The sequence below is a fragment of the Cetorhinus maximus genome, chromosome 7 (genome assembly GCF_964194155.1).
Source record: "Cetorhinus maximus chromosome 7, sCetMax3.hap1.1, whole genome shotgun sequence".
Classification (NCBI taxonomy): Eukaryota; Metazoa; Chordata; class Chondrichthyes; order Lamniformes; family Cetorhinidae; genus Cetorhinus; species Cetorhinus maximus.
The window spans coordinates 78,893,097-78,908,000 of record NC_135885.1 but is presented as its reverse complement, the minus strand read 5'-3'; the positions used below and the strand labels follow the sequence as shown (position 1 = coordinate 78,908,000).

At 38.1% G+C, this 14,904-nt stretch overlaps 1 protein-coding gene across 1 annotated transcript in view; it reads left to right on the top strand.

Annotated features, from left to right (window-relative positions):
* LOC144682891 (cysteine and histidine-rich domain-containing protein 1-like) overlaps window positions 1–14,904 on the top strand; it is a 41,046-nt gene that overhangs the window by 13,209 nt on the left and 12,933 nt on the right. Inside the window, exons 3-8 of the mRNA XM_078545756.1 lie at window positions 1,594–1,650; window positions 6,445–6,593; window positions 7,891–7,994; window positions 8,312–8,370; window positions 11,763–11,833; window positions 12,681–12,786. Of these exons, the coding sequence (XP_078401882.1) occupies window positions 1,594–1,650; window positions 6,445–6,593; window positions 7,891–7,994; window positions 8,312–8,370; window positions 11,763–11,833; window positions 12,681–12,786 (546 nt within the window). The remainder of the gene's footprint in view (window positions 1–1,593; window positions 1,651–6,444; window positions 6,594–7,890; window positions 7,995–8,311; window positions 8,371–11,762; window positions 11,834–12,680; window positions 12,787–14,904) is intronic.

The following is a 14,904-nucleotide window of genomic DNA, read 5'->3' as shown; positions in this document are numbered from 1 at the left end:
TGAAAATGGCAAGGTGCTCTTCCTTCTCCTCAGCCACCTGCTCCCACTCTTTCACCTGTGTCCCACGATCCACCACCTCTTGGGCCACGGTCTTACTGAACCTGGACCTCTTGGATTGCAGAGTCATTGTGAGGAATGCGGGGATGGCTGGGCTCCTGTCACAGTGTGTGGAATGATAACATTCAGCAAAACTCCTGTAATGTAGCAATAGCTTGTCTCCACTATCTTGACATGTACAGTACAAAAATGATGAGACATTCTTTTGAAAACTCCGCTGTCTTCGGCAAATTGCTTTTCAAACTTCTGTATGGAGAACCCTGAAGAAATATTCCTTTTTATAAAAATTACATCCTAATTTCTGAGAAAAATTAAGAATTTGTCAAGCTACTGAATGAAACAGCACTGCCATTACAGAAAGTTTTTTTTAAAAGTAGTAAACAACTGTGCTGTCCTGAAGGCAGTGGAGGTGCTCCAACTGGCTTTGTCGGTTACTTTAAATCATGTGGGTTTATCACACACAGCTTGCATTCCAGCATCATCTGATTTTCCATGTGCATTTTGCCACGGGCAATATACATTACTTTCCCATGTAATTTTGGTATAACTTGCTGATGGGGAAATTTCATGCTATGATTCTGATACCTGGAATTAGCACTCGTGAAAATGTAGTTTTGTGTTGAAGTATAATTCCTCCCAAAAAATTCAAACTAAAGGATGCAATGCAAGTCGAAAATGCCAGTGAGTGGATATATTTAAAACATTTAGGATCAAAGGTAATTCACTGGACAGTAGTTACTTTAAAAGCTATTCTGCCTCAGTGCAGTTTTGTTTGAAAGATCAATGTGACTTGATATAGTAAAAGTCAAATTTATCATATATGGTTTAAGGTTTTTCCACCTGAGATCAATATTTTGCATGTCTATTTAAATCTGACATTCTTCTGAAACCAATTCCTTATTTTTTTTGTGAGAACTTGTGTTACGAAAGGAAAGTCAAAAGATTTTGATCAAAGACAGCATGGTGAAAATTTTGATCGTGTGGAATGCTACTATGCCAAGAATAAATTTAGGTAGACTACCAGTTTAAGTTGTACACTTGATAAAGGATAGTTAATGTTTGTGCTGTCAGCTTTTGTATCTCTCTCTTCATGTTGTGTCCTCGGTTGTCCAAAGGTGTTAATCATGGCTCTCCACATAGCTCTTATCTCTAGCAGCCTTTCTTTGATGCCATGGTATCGCAATGGAGCAGGTAGAAGAGGCAGGCCCCAAGAACTACCTCAGCCTGTATGGGGAGTGAACCTGCACCATTGGGTTATTAAGCACAACATGTAACCAACTGAGCTAACTGGCTCTGTTTTTGTATCTGCCTTCCCATGTGGCAAAGCTAGACACTTGGGTGGGTGGGGGTGTATGTGGCAGTCAGCAGGGGAAGGAATGAAACAGTTTTAACAGACTCTCAGTGTTTGTCACATTTTATATGATAGTGGCAGAAGTTTGTGATCATTACGGAAATGTTTTTCAAGTAAATTTAGCAGACAAAAATAACTTTCTCACGTTCTGTTGTGTAACTTACAAGATTTTTTTTGCCCCATAGGGTTGGTCTTGCTGTAAGAAACGCACTACAGATTTCTCAGATTTCTTAAATATTGCGGTAAGATTCTTTTTGGTGCTGCTGAAATAATTTCATTCCTTTGCTGTTTGATTTGAAGTAATTTACTCCCTGACCTCATGACAGTCTGGAAATATGATACTGATAAACTTTTGTGGGGCAAAATGTAGCTCTGCTGATGTAGTCTTAAATATTCTTAAAGGAGAAATTAAATGCAGGGACACGATTTTCAGCATGAAACCTGGTCCTAGTTTGTGGCTTAACACAATTAACAATTAAGTATGTTAGTACAAAATTAAACTCCTATCTGATTTCACTTTATTCAAAAACTACTTTTACTTGATTCACTTCTCCCTCTCCTGATTCCTGAGAGCCTGTAGTGGGGGCTCAGAGCAGAGATCCAAACTTACCAAGTGCTACTTCGTGTTGACAACAGCACAATGTTGCCCACTAAAACTTTGCATTTTATTGTGTTCCAGTTTAGATATGTTTATGATCATTGGTCTAGAGTGACTAATTACTTTCACTTTATTGAGTCTAAGCATTGCTATTTGATTATTTCTGCTTTGCCAAAAATTAGGTGAATTTTATCAGTAGTGGTTTTATGACAATGGGAGAGAATTTTTACTTTTAACTCTGGTTTATAGCAAAAATATATTTTGCATTGGTTGATCCTTGCATAAGAATGCAAATTTCAGTTTGAAACTGAAATTTGCATTCTTATGCATGGTGTGAATTGGATAGCGTACTACAGGGCAAACAATTAATCTTTCACTGCCATTTCAAACACCCCAAAACATGCACAGGGTAAAACTAATGTCAATTTTATTTGCAGGTAATACAGTTGTAGATATGCAAAATAAAAAATCAAGACACTTGATTTACATGATGGATAAACTGTTGCAAAATTATTAAGAATCTTGAGCCATTGACAGTTTTTTTCAATACCTTTTTGAAAACAGTCCTTGACAAAAGTTCCAGAGAAGCACCTCTTGACTTGACTGCTGGAAATAGACAATGCAAACCAGGGCATTGAAGCCTACAATTTTCTGGTACTTTCAAAGACTGATTATAAATACTCAAGATTAAAAGTGTTCTTTTCCAATAGTCTTTCAGTTAGCATGTTAGTCATTTCCACCGCGAAGTATGAACAGAAGATGCTTGTGGTCATTTGTTCTGGGCTAGCTGTAATCAAAATAGTTCTAAGTGTCTCATGTTTTCAGATATTAATGTTTCTAAGAACTAATTTTAACTATTAGATATCTCTGGACAGTGTTATGTATGTGTGTTTACCCCAAACAATGAGACGAAAGAATCACAGAGTCACACAGTGCAGAAGAGGCCCTTCAGCCCATATAATCTGCACCGACATGTGAAAACCACCTGACCTACCTACCTAATCCCATTTACCAGCACTTGGCTCATAGCCGTGAATGTTATGACATGCCAAGTGCTCATCCAGGTACTTTTTAAAGGATATGAGGCAACCCGCCTCCACCACCCCCCCAGGCAGCGCATTCCAGACCGTCACCACCCTCTGGGTAAAAAAGTTTTTCCTCACATCCCCCCTAAACCTCCTGCCCTTCACCTTGAACTTGTGTCCCCTCGTGACTAACCCTTCAACTAAGGGGAACAGCTGCTCCCTATCCACCCTGTCCATGCCCCTCATAATCTTGCACACCTCGATCAGGTCGCCCCTCAGTCTTCTCTGCTCCAACGAAAACATCCCAAGTCTATCCAACCTCTCTTCATAACTTAAATGTTTCATCCCAGGCAACATCCTGGTGAATCTCCTCTGCACCCCCTGCAGTGCAATCACATCCTTCCTATAATGTGGCGACCAGAACTGCACACAGTACTCCAGCTGTGGCCTCACCAAGGTTCTATACAACTCCAACATGACCTCCCTACTTTTGTAATCTATGCCTCGGTTGATAAAATCAAGTATCCCATATGCCTTTTTCACCACCCCACTAACATGCTCTTCTGCCTTCAGAGATCTATGGACACACTCGCCAAGGTCCCTTTGTTCCTCAGAACTTCCTAGTGTCATGCTGGTCATTAAACACTTCCTTGTCAAATTACTCCTTCCAAAGTGTATCACCTCACACTTTTCAGGGTTAAATTCCATCTGCCACTTATCTGCCTATTTGACCATCCCGTCTATATCTTCCTGTAGCCCAAGACATTCAACCTCACTGTTAACCACATGAACCTATATGAATTCACAGGATGTGGGTATTGATGGCAATTTATTGCCCATCCCTAATTGCCCTGAAAAGGTGGTGATTAATAGTGACATTGACTGGATGCAGAAAGGTGGAGTGATGATATATGGATCTGAAATAGTGAGGGTGACAGAATAAAATGGGGAAATCAGAGGCAGGATCAATTATTCTAGTAATATGAGAGGTGGTTGATCTGAAGAGAAGATTGCATTCTTTTCCTCCATTCATCTGTGACATTATAACAGTGAGTCAACTCTGACTTAGTTTGAATTGTCACCACCTGGGATTACATTACATCAAGGAGCTATGTCCCATTGATGCACTAAAGGGGGCATTTGTTGTGTTTTGGAGATTTGAAATTTCAACACCGAGCTGCTAGTGTTTACTAATATTAGTATTGCATTATGGGAGTATGAAGGCACAACATTCAGATATTTTGTTTGCCTGTAGAGGGGAAAGCTTTCAGGCCAGATGCTAAATAATCTTAAAACAATTATGGACAACTTAGAATGTAGTTCTTTTAAAGCTTGAACAGCTGTAGTGCAAGCAAAATACTAATGATGTGTGTGAGTGGCTATACTTTTGGGGGATTTTAGACTATTTTTCCATAGAAAGATTTTGGAATAGAATGACATTCCAATGTTGGGTTTTTACATAAAAGATTGTTCGCAAGTTTTTAATGCATTAGAGATGAAAGGTAGTTAAGATAGTATTGAGCTAGGTATTGAAGTTGTTTTCCCAAATATGAAAAACACTTTTTATTATCCTGTCTCCATAATTGATTTACACCTCATACCTCCTGTTGGGATGTTGCTGCCACTAGGTGCTTGGCAGGGGATTTTCTGGTATACACCTTCCCTTTTGTTTGTGAACTCAGAGATAAAGAAAGGACTGACATGTATAATCAGTTTTATTTAAAAGGAAAGCTACTAGGGCAGGTTTTCCCAGAAGGTTGTAGATTGTAGGAGGACCATTCAAAGTTATATTGTTCAAATCAAGCAAGGCACTGATGTGGGAGAATGTAGGATGTTCATTTGTTTTTATTATTACCAAGTATCTGCACTGATTAACTAAGAGTCCAGCCGGAACTATCACTGTATTTCTCACCTGTACTGAGAAATTAACCGACTTTGTGATTTGTATCTGGAATTGTCTTACTAAGTGTTTTCTTGATTCATTTTTAAATATATTGGAGATGCAAAAGTGTGAAAGACTTAAATATCCAATTCAGATCTCAGAATTGCAAGAATAAAAACCTTTTGAGTTATCAAATTGTATAGTTAGATATTAGGTAGTAGTAAGCACACCTCTAAATATAAGCTGCTCAGACTGCTTACAGAAATGATCAGCGCCGCTATATGAAGAAGCTATCCAGGGCGAGGCCTGAATTAGTAATATTGCCATTACGTTTTACCGAAACGGTTTGCCTTCAATCCCACATAGACTATAGCATGGAATTTAGGGTTGCAACAACAGCAAACGTTGGCAGTTCCCTTTTTTTTGGTTCTTTCATGGGATGTGGGCATCATTGGCAAGGCCAGTATTCTTGTCCATCTCTAAATGCCCTGGAACTGAGTGGCTTGCCAGGTCATTTCAGAGAGCAGTCAACCGCATTGCTGAGAGTCTGGAGTCACATGTAGGCCAGACAGAGTAAGGATTACAGATTTCCTTTCCTAAAGGAAATTAGTGAACCAGATGGGTTTTTAGGACAATTGGCGATAGTTTCATTGTCACCACCACTGAGACTAACTTTCAATTCCAGATTTGTTTTTATTAATTAGCTGAACTTAAATTCCACCAACTACCATGGTGCGATCTGAACTTGCATATCCATGGAATTTGCCTGGCTCTCTGGATTACTAGTCCAGTGACATTAATGTCTCACTCTCATTACTTGTAAAACTATCAGCAGCTTCAGACATCTGCAAATACACGGTTAAACATGGGAATTTGTAAATTGTTGTTAGTGATATCCTGCTCCTTCACAGGGTACACCCTGATTATCTCAGCTACCATCAGCACAGAATCAGTGACTTGTCATGAACGTCCACTTCTTGTGCACTATTTTCACTATTGAATGATGTATGATTGAATTTTTAAGGGTGTACTAAGTCATAATTACTGATGAACAACCACTCTGGTCCTGGAAAACTAATGTTGGAAGTCTGGAGTGTCATTCTCTTCGTTCTATAATAGCTTCCATAGATTTTTAAGATATTTATTTTTTCTAGTTTGACATTTCAGCTTCTACTTTAATTCCATGTGTATGTCCTGATCTTTATTTTGCCCTCTGTAAATGATTAAAAAGTGAATGGTAATCAGTGCTTTTTACTTCCTGGTTTGAAAGCTCTGAGAATTCATGTCAGTTAGCTGCTCAGCCTGCTTGACTTCCCTGCCCTAGATACCCGAGACCCCCTGTAGCTGGAGCCAGGTTGAAATTAACATCAACATTTGGGAAGTCCATAAAATGAGCTAATTCTTTGTGGCCAGCTCTCTTCGAGGTCAGCACCATCCCTTTTGTCACTGCCTGCAACATCTGAGCCAGCGTTTTGAGGAAAACCAAATAACTTTTATGCTTGAAAGCCAGTATTTGTTGTTACTTTTTTAGGGTTGTACAAAAGGAAAGCACTGCAATGAAAAGCCTCCTGAGCCTGTCAAACCTGAAGTGAAGACCTCATCAGAACCACAACTAAAATCTAAGAGTAATGAATATGTTATGCAGAGCCGAAAACCAGTCGAAGCAGTTATAAGGCCAAGGTAAACCTTTTACCTAAAATAGAAAAAAATGAGAAATACAATCCTACTCTCAGTTAGTTTGGGAAGGATATCCTTTTAACCAAAACTATAATTGAATCAAATCAGTATGAGCAATTGAAATCTGTAATTTAGTTTTATTGTATTTGTACAGTTAAGTTTATGCTCCTTCCCAAAATTCTTCAGTCATGCTCTGTACAAATACCAGCTCCATAGGCCAGTTTGTGCTTCCAATGAACTGAAACTTGTACCAAATTTCTTGTATAGTGAGCCGTAGAGTGAATAATAAACTCTTCTATTGTTGGAATATGCATTAGAAATGGTATGAAATACCAACTTATACTCCTGATTTCTCCAAATCAAAAGAAACTTTATAAACTTCATAAACAACAGCTGAACTAATTTGATTACTGACTTCATACACTGTGAAGTGGCCTTATTTTTACCCGACCAGGTTTTCTGAAGGCCTTCTAACTTTTTTTATTTTGATTTTTGCAGTCATTTTTTTTCTTCCCCAAATATGTTAAGACTTACCTGTTAAAATCTGCAGCTGCAGTGTTGTGACACTGAAGCAACTCTTTAAGTAGCTTTATTAACATAATATTAATCAGGAATTTTGTTCACTGTAATATTAGTTGTATTTTTCTTGTGTTGCGATAGGGGCAGGAAAAGTTAGTCAAATTTCCTGTGTCTGCCTGTTGGCATTGCTGGTAGGCTCTACATGGAGGTTGAATGGGACAGAATAGAGCTCTTCTGCAACATCCTCTGATATTCTGCAAACAGCTCTGAGCTGAAGAGTAGCAGATTTTCTATCTGATGAAACAATCCTTTTGCCTCAGGACAAGAGCAGGAAAATCTAAGATAGGAATAGATACTACATTTGCTCACTTTTTTGTATTGTTTTAATCTGTATTCTGAATAAAACATGCTCACTTTAAAACAAAAAATAATACTATATATTTTCCTTGTTTTCTCTTGTGTTGGCTGTCTATTTTGAATGTGAGTGCCATGTTCCAAATTGGTCTCTGGCTGTAAACCAGGAGGATTAAAAATTATGATCACTTTTGACTGGCTCTTGAAGCTCTTAAGATGAGCCTGTTGCTGCTTGAGGGTTTATTATGCCAATGCCCTTGGTGGTGCAATTACACTTGGGAAATCTTGCCACAGTTGTTACTGAGGAAGAAACACCGGGGGAAGGGGGGGCGGGGGAGCAGGTGAAATGGATTCAGTTTGCATTTTTAAAAAACTGAATGTACTCGAGTAACAACCAAAAAAAAAATTCTTTTTTTGTTCCGAATAGCCCAGATGCCCCTTTGGTAAGATTGGAACAAAAGGTTTCTTCTTCATTGAAGCAAGCGCTAGAAAAACTCAAGTTAACTGCTGACAATGGACCCACAAATAAAGGTAAAACATTTTGGAGATTGCAAGCTGCAGTACAAAGTTTTAAGTTGTTCCTTGCACCTTTTAACTTGTATTAACTTGTATTGGTAGAAATGTTTTAATCATGATTGTCACTGATGTGGTTTCTTTTGAAAAAGAAAAATTAATCCAAGTTATTTTTATTGGCTGTCACATAAAATGTCTTGGTGGCAACAATTGATATAAAATCAAGTTTTTATTATTTGTTTAGAATTCAGTGTTTGCAAAAATATGATTTTCCTTCCTACCCATTCCCTCAATATCGAATAGTTGTATACTAAAAAAAAATTTCTCTTTTATAGAAGAGGATAGTAATGAAATAAAGGTTGGGACCACATGTAAAAATGCAGGTTGTAACAAGGTAAGCATATTCAAGGGAAACTAAGCCCTGCTATCAAATGTATTGCTTTTTTGGTATATGCTACCTTTTCTGATTTAAAGGGTGCAATAACAAATGAGTGAAAGAAATAAATTGATACCAGGTCGCTATCAAAATGGCAGTGTAGCAGTCTGAATTTCTTGAATAGTTCTCAAGATGATCCTTTTCTCTGTGAATTACGTTAAGTACCTTTACTGAATTAAGATTGTTATTTTTTAATAAATACAGATCATAACTACAGCTGATATGATTTAATATTAGTTGGTTAGCGTTCTGTGATATTGCACACAAATCAGGAAATGGATGACATAGAGGGAAGAAAATAATTGAATATGATGCGCAGATATAATTCAGTCTTTAAAGTCATATATTCAGTCATTTTAAATATAATTTTGCTAAGAAGCAACAACTTGAAAAGCAGAGAAATGGAATTGGTGAAAAAGCACCTTCTGAAGTAAAGACTGAGGAGCTGGGAAATACAAAACTGACTTGCTACGGTGTCAGTTTTGGTGGGATGATGAATTGGTGTGCTGTCATAACTGAAAACCTAGAAATTTATAAAACCTGATAGAAAATGTGCACAGATATAAGCTTTCATTATATTAATACGGACTTCAGGAATATTTCAGTTCTGACTGACAGTTTTTGAATCTGAGAGATCAGCTATCTAAAACAAAGGATGTCCTATAATTTTCTGTGGTTTAAAAGAGCCTGTTTTGATTCTTGACATTCTGTGTTTTCTGAAAGAAAGTAGTTGGTCGTTTGACTGCATGATAGCAACATTCAAGTCTTGTATTAGAAACTCGGGCAGCTTAAAAGTGCTTGACACTAAGGGAAATGTTGTATATTATTGTAAATACCTAGTTCGTGGTTCATAGTAAGATTTTAGATGTAAATTTTAGTTCTGGGGAGATTCTAGTTTAACTGTAGAACATGAAATAAATGCAACTAAAGCAACTTGAAGACTTTTTTATACTTAAAAGATTGGGGCTATGTTGGCTTCAGGGGTTAACAGCTAGAAAGGTAAGATCATAAAACAGCAGGTGGGCTTACTTAGCTGGAGAATTGGAGACGAGGTATCTACAGTGCTTGCAAAGAAATGCAGCCCAGAGAGTTGTTTTGGCAATTAAAGCTACAATTAAAATAAAAGCATTCAGTGAGCCCTGGAAGGCTAGGTTGTCATAGCGATGGATGGAGCTTAAGGAAGTTCTAGGGTTTCAATTTACCTGGGTGTTCGCTGGGAGAATAAGTGATCTGAGCCCTGGAAGGCACGGTTGTCATAGCGATGGATGGAGCTTAAGAAAGTTTTAGGGTTTCAATTTACCTGGGTGTTCGCTGGGAGAATAAGTGATCTGGAGCAGGGGTAAAGGCCATACTGAAAAGCTGCTGCTTTTAGCAGGCTCCAGGCAGCAAAAGTGTTGCTGTTAGCTAGCTCTGTGTAGTTGGGGCTCAGGAGGAGTCCCAGGAGCCAGGTGATAGCTCTGTGCAGTTCGGACTGACGAAAAGTCCTGGGAAGTGGAGAAGGTGGCAGAAGGTCACTGGCTCTGTGCTGGAAAGGATTAGGGCTCAGAAGAAGCCCTGGGAGCTATTCATAACTTTGTGTAACTGGGCAGATTGGAGCTTGGTGAAATCCAGGGATAGTGCCAGCCTACTGAAGCTAGCCAGCTAGTCAAGAGTTGAAATTGCACCAGTAAGTAGAGGCTGAAGTGCAGGCATCCAGGGGAACGGAGTCTCGGGAGATGAGATTGAAGCCCTGGGAGGCATGCGGTTGTTGAGGCATTCTGAGTTGGAGTGGCTGTGAGGGGATTCAGAGGCTTGATCTTCGAAAGTGAAATGTTTGGAGTCCTTTGTGAGGGCTACAGAGTTTCAACGAGATTGGTTGACTCCGTGTTTATTGACGTCCGGGTAGGTTGCTGAGAAAATGTCTTGGTTGCGTTTGCTATTTATTGTGCAGTGTGGTGCATTCGACCACAGTTTGCCTGTTAATTCACATGCATCTCATATTAACCCTGAATGATAGAGTACAAGAGATATTGTAAATTGTTTTATCTTTCTGACCTTGAAGAGTGAAGTTTGTTTTTGTTTGTTCAAAACCCATGGAATCTTGTGGCTTTATTTTCTTAGCAAGTGTCTTGAATCTCAATCTTTGTCTACTTTGAACAGAAAAATACTGGTCCCTAACCAGATCATACCAGAACTTGGGGGACTGGTCCAGGATCATGACAAAATGTTTGAAAGGCATATATGCAAGATTATTTCTTAGAGCAGCAAGCCTTTCTTTGTTCTGTTTACTTGAGTGAGGCAAGACAGCCCACTGTAAATTAACTTGTGTATCACTTACATTATTCACTTGTATATTTAATACATTTGGTTCATACTTTAAGCAAAGCCTGCTCTACCACTTTTGAAGATTGAAAGAAGGCCATTTGAAGGCATGATACTCCAGTGCCTAGGATTTTGTAGTTGAGCCAGAGGAAAGTGTATTTCATATATGGCTATAGTGAAAAAAGTTCTTTTTTACCTTTGTTAATGAAGGGAAAAAAGATCTTCAGTAATTTACTTTCACTTACCTTCTACATTCTCCCCCAGTCTTGTAGTGAGAATATTTTAACTTGTGAGCTATCACTTATTCGGAAATTATCAAAATATTTTTATTTTAAGAAACTGTTTTATTGTGGTTGTTATTAAGAAGGAATAGATGAATTAACAATACCATTGTACCAGCCTAATGGGGATTCGGTTGACATTTTGCTGTTAGATATTTTACTTACAGTATTTTGGCACATAATGACACCAGTGTGATTTGTCCATTGTCACTCTCTCTCTGCTATCAAACTTGTAAAGGGGTTTACTCTTTCTGGGTTATGGAGGATTCTTTAATGTAAGAAATGGGGAATCTTCACTTAGAAAGTGGTGTGATTTTTATTGTTTTGCATACTGAGCACTGATTCCAGTTGAACCTCTGATGTTTATGTACTTCTACCTCTGTTTGAATCTAGTAGTATTTTCTCTAGATTCCTGGTAGTATGAAATAATTGTGGTAGTGTGACCTTGATTTCTGTTTAGATGCCAATATAAATTAAAGGCAATCAGAATTACTATAATTTAAAAAATGAATTCAAATGTGTTTATTCACTGCGTAGTTTTTAATGGGTGATTCGAGAATAGTGAAATTGCCACATTCAAATGTAATTTGATGTAGTGTATTGTGTTAATTTGCTGTTTAGCCACTGTAATGGAGAACTTAAATTTCTAATAGACAAAGCGAGAACCAGTTTGGAGGAATAAATTTTCTAATATGTTTTTTACTAGCTCAGTCTGAGGTTTTTTCTGGTTTATCTTCTTTAAATTTTGCCCTCATTTACCCTCTGAAGACTTTTCTAGATGCAGGCAGCAATGAAGAGGTATGTGTTTATCACTCTGGAGTGCCAATTTTCCACGAAGGGTATGTATGGTTTCTCTTTGCTGTGTTCCACATCAATAATACAGTAGGGGCTATGATTATGGGAGCAGAAAATCATCAATAGAAGCATTGTACGTGATTTTCTGGGTGAGAATGAGGCTTATGCTGTTCCATGAAAGAAACCTGATTAGAAGCTGGGATTTTAAGCATTTGGGGACATGGTGAGGTGGTTTCAACATGCTGTGAAAATTCTGATGTGCAAGATCATTGTTGAGTGCCTGTACAGCCTGGAGCACAGCACTCAATAGGTGCAGTGTCTCCAGAAATGCTTTCTTGTACCACTTAAAGCCAGATCTCTCTCAGCCAGGTAAATATTAGTGTTAGTATTTTATTTTTTCATTTTCTTTTGTTAGATTTATTTTTGTTCACTTTTTAAAATTCTGTTCCAGAGACAGTCATTTTTGTTTATCACTGCAATGCATAGAACCTCCTACTTGTAGGTTTGGCATTCTTTGGGCAATGTTGGACAGCCCTTACCAGCAATGCCTGCATTCCATTCGAATACATTTTAACTAAATACTTAAATAATTCACACAAAATGAACAGATAAGGGAATAGATAATTGCACTCAAATGATACAAATGTTTTAGGGAACTTGTGTATTAATTGTCTGCTGTCAGACTGTCTCCAGCAAGTGGTTTCAGAGTTTAAATGTGAAAGCTGCTGATAACTGTACAGCTATCAGATATCAAGTATCTTGTGCCAATTCGGTAGAAAAAAAACATGTAATTACATTCAAATTTAATATTCTTTCTTGACTGATGAAGTTTTTTGCCTCAATTTTTCAATTCATTATTTAAAATATCTACCACTAACAATTTTCTCCCAGAATGAAATATTGGAGCTGCTGTAAGAGAAAAACTTCCGATTTCAATTCTTTCATAGCCCAAGGGGGCTGTACACAGAGCAAGCATATGTGGACCAAAGCAACTGCAGTAAGTCTGGTTCAGTTTTTTTACTTTGACGGACTATTTAGAAGCACTTCCTTATAAAGGGAAAAGTGCTTCATCCTCCAACGTGATTATTCACAATAAGTATAAAATCAGAATATATAAAGATCTTCAAACTATTACAGTATCTAGTTACTTTCTCTGCCATATGATACAAAGGTGAACGAAATACTTTTGATCAACTCATTTGTATAGCATCTTCAAGCATCTAAAGGGGAGTAGAAAAACTAACTAGAACTGAACAAGGGTGCGTACATCAATAAATTAGTGAGTGACAGTTTTTTGAAAAGATTTGTTTTAAGAAGGCCTTTGAAGGTGGAGAGAGAAGATGTGACATGGCTCTAGGGATGGAGTTCAAGATTCTGCTATTAACATGATGAATTAAAAGGAGGGGTTCCAGAGTTGGAGGATGGTACGGTGCAGGAGTTAAATACAAGTCTGGAGGAAATTACTGAGGTACGATGGGGTGAGGTCATGGAGGGATTGGAGTACTTTAAATTTAATGCACTGGGAGTCAGCCAGCCAATGTAGATTAACAAAGATGGAGGTGATGGGTCAGCACTTTAATGCATGATCGATGCAGGTGGCTGTATTTTGGATGAATTGAAGTTCAATGATGATGGAAGCCATAATAGAGAACATTAGAGAAATTGAGCCTAAAGGTGATACAGGTATGGGTAAGGTTATCAGTAGCAGATGGACTGAGGTGGAAGTAAGCAGGATGTATGATTTAAAGCTTATCTCGAAGTCGAACAGGTCACCAATATTTTGCATGGTCTTATTCAGTCTGAGCAAATGATCAGAGTAAGGGATGGAGTTAGTGATAAGGGAAGGTGCAAAGTGTGTACCAGAGACCAAAAGTAATGACTTTGTTTTTATTCTGGTAATCAATTGAATAATACAGAATAACTAGTGTGTAAATTTGGGATCTCATGTTTAAGTAGTACTCTTAATACTGCATATTGAGACTCTAGTATGCTGTGCCACAGGTATTGAGACTCTGATTTTCTACCTCAAGAGTGTTGATAAGTACTCAGTGGTGGGGAAGCTTCCAGAAACGATAGGGGTACAGGAACATAGACACCTGGGTGTACATGTGCATAAGTCATTAAAGATGGCAGGACAAGTTGAGTGAGTGATTAATAAAACATACAGCCTCCTAAGCTTTATTAATAGGGATATAAAGTGCAAAAGCAAGGAGGTGATGTTAAACTCATATAGGACACTGGTTTGGCCTCAACTAGAGTATTGTGCCCAGTTTGGGGTACCATGCTTTTAAGAAAGATATGAAGGTATTAGAGTGCAGAAAAGATTCACGAAAATGGTTCCGGGAATGAAGAACTTCACTTCTCTAGATAGATTAAAGAGGTTGGGAGGAGATTTGATAGAGGATTTAAAGTCATGAGGGGTCTGGACAGAGTAGATGGGGAAAACTGTTTCCATTGGTAGAACAAGAGGGCAACGATTTAAGGAAATTTGCAAAGAAAGCAATGGAGGCATGAGGAAAAACCTGCAGCGAGTGGTTGGGATCTGGAATGCACTGCCTGAGAATGCAGTGGAGGCAGATCCAATCGAGACATTTAAGGAGGCATTGGATTTTTATCTGAAAAAAGAATGTGCAGGGCTGTGGGGAGAAGGCTGTGGAGTGACACTAGGTAAACTGCTCTTTTGGAGAGCCAGTACACACATGATGGACTTAATGGCCTCTGCGCTGTAACTATTCAGTGAAGTGTTCCTCAAGGGAGAATTACCTTGGGTTGCTGTTGCACAATTCTCAAGGCAACATTGGCAGAGGTTTAGGAAAGTGTTTTTCATACTCTGCCCTAATGCAGTTGTGTGACAGGGAACTAAAGGGAATGATCAAATCTACCTTTTAACAAAGCAAAACCAAGCATGATGATTGCTTTAATTTTTGTATTAGTGAGTATTGAATTTGGAGGTTGTCAGCATCCTTGTTTAGAAACTATGTTGAAGTTAAATATTGAGACGGATTGGTAGATTTATTATGTAAGGGATACAGATGAAAGCAGGTAAATGAAATTAAAAGTACAGATCAGCCATGATCTAATAAAATAGTGAAATAACAGGTTCAAGAGACTGAAT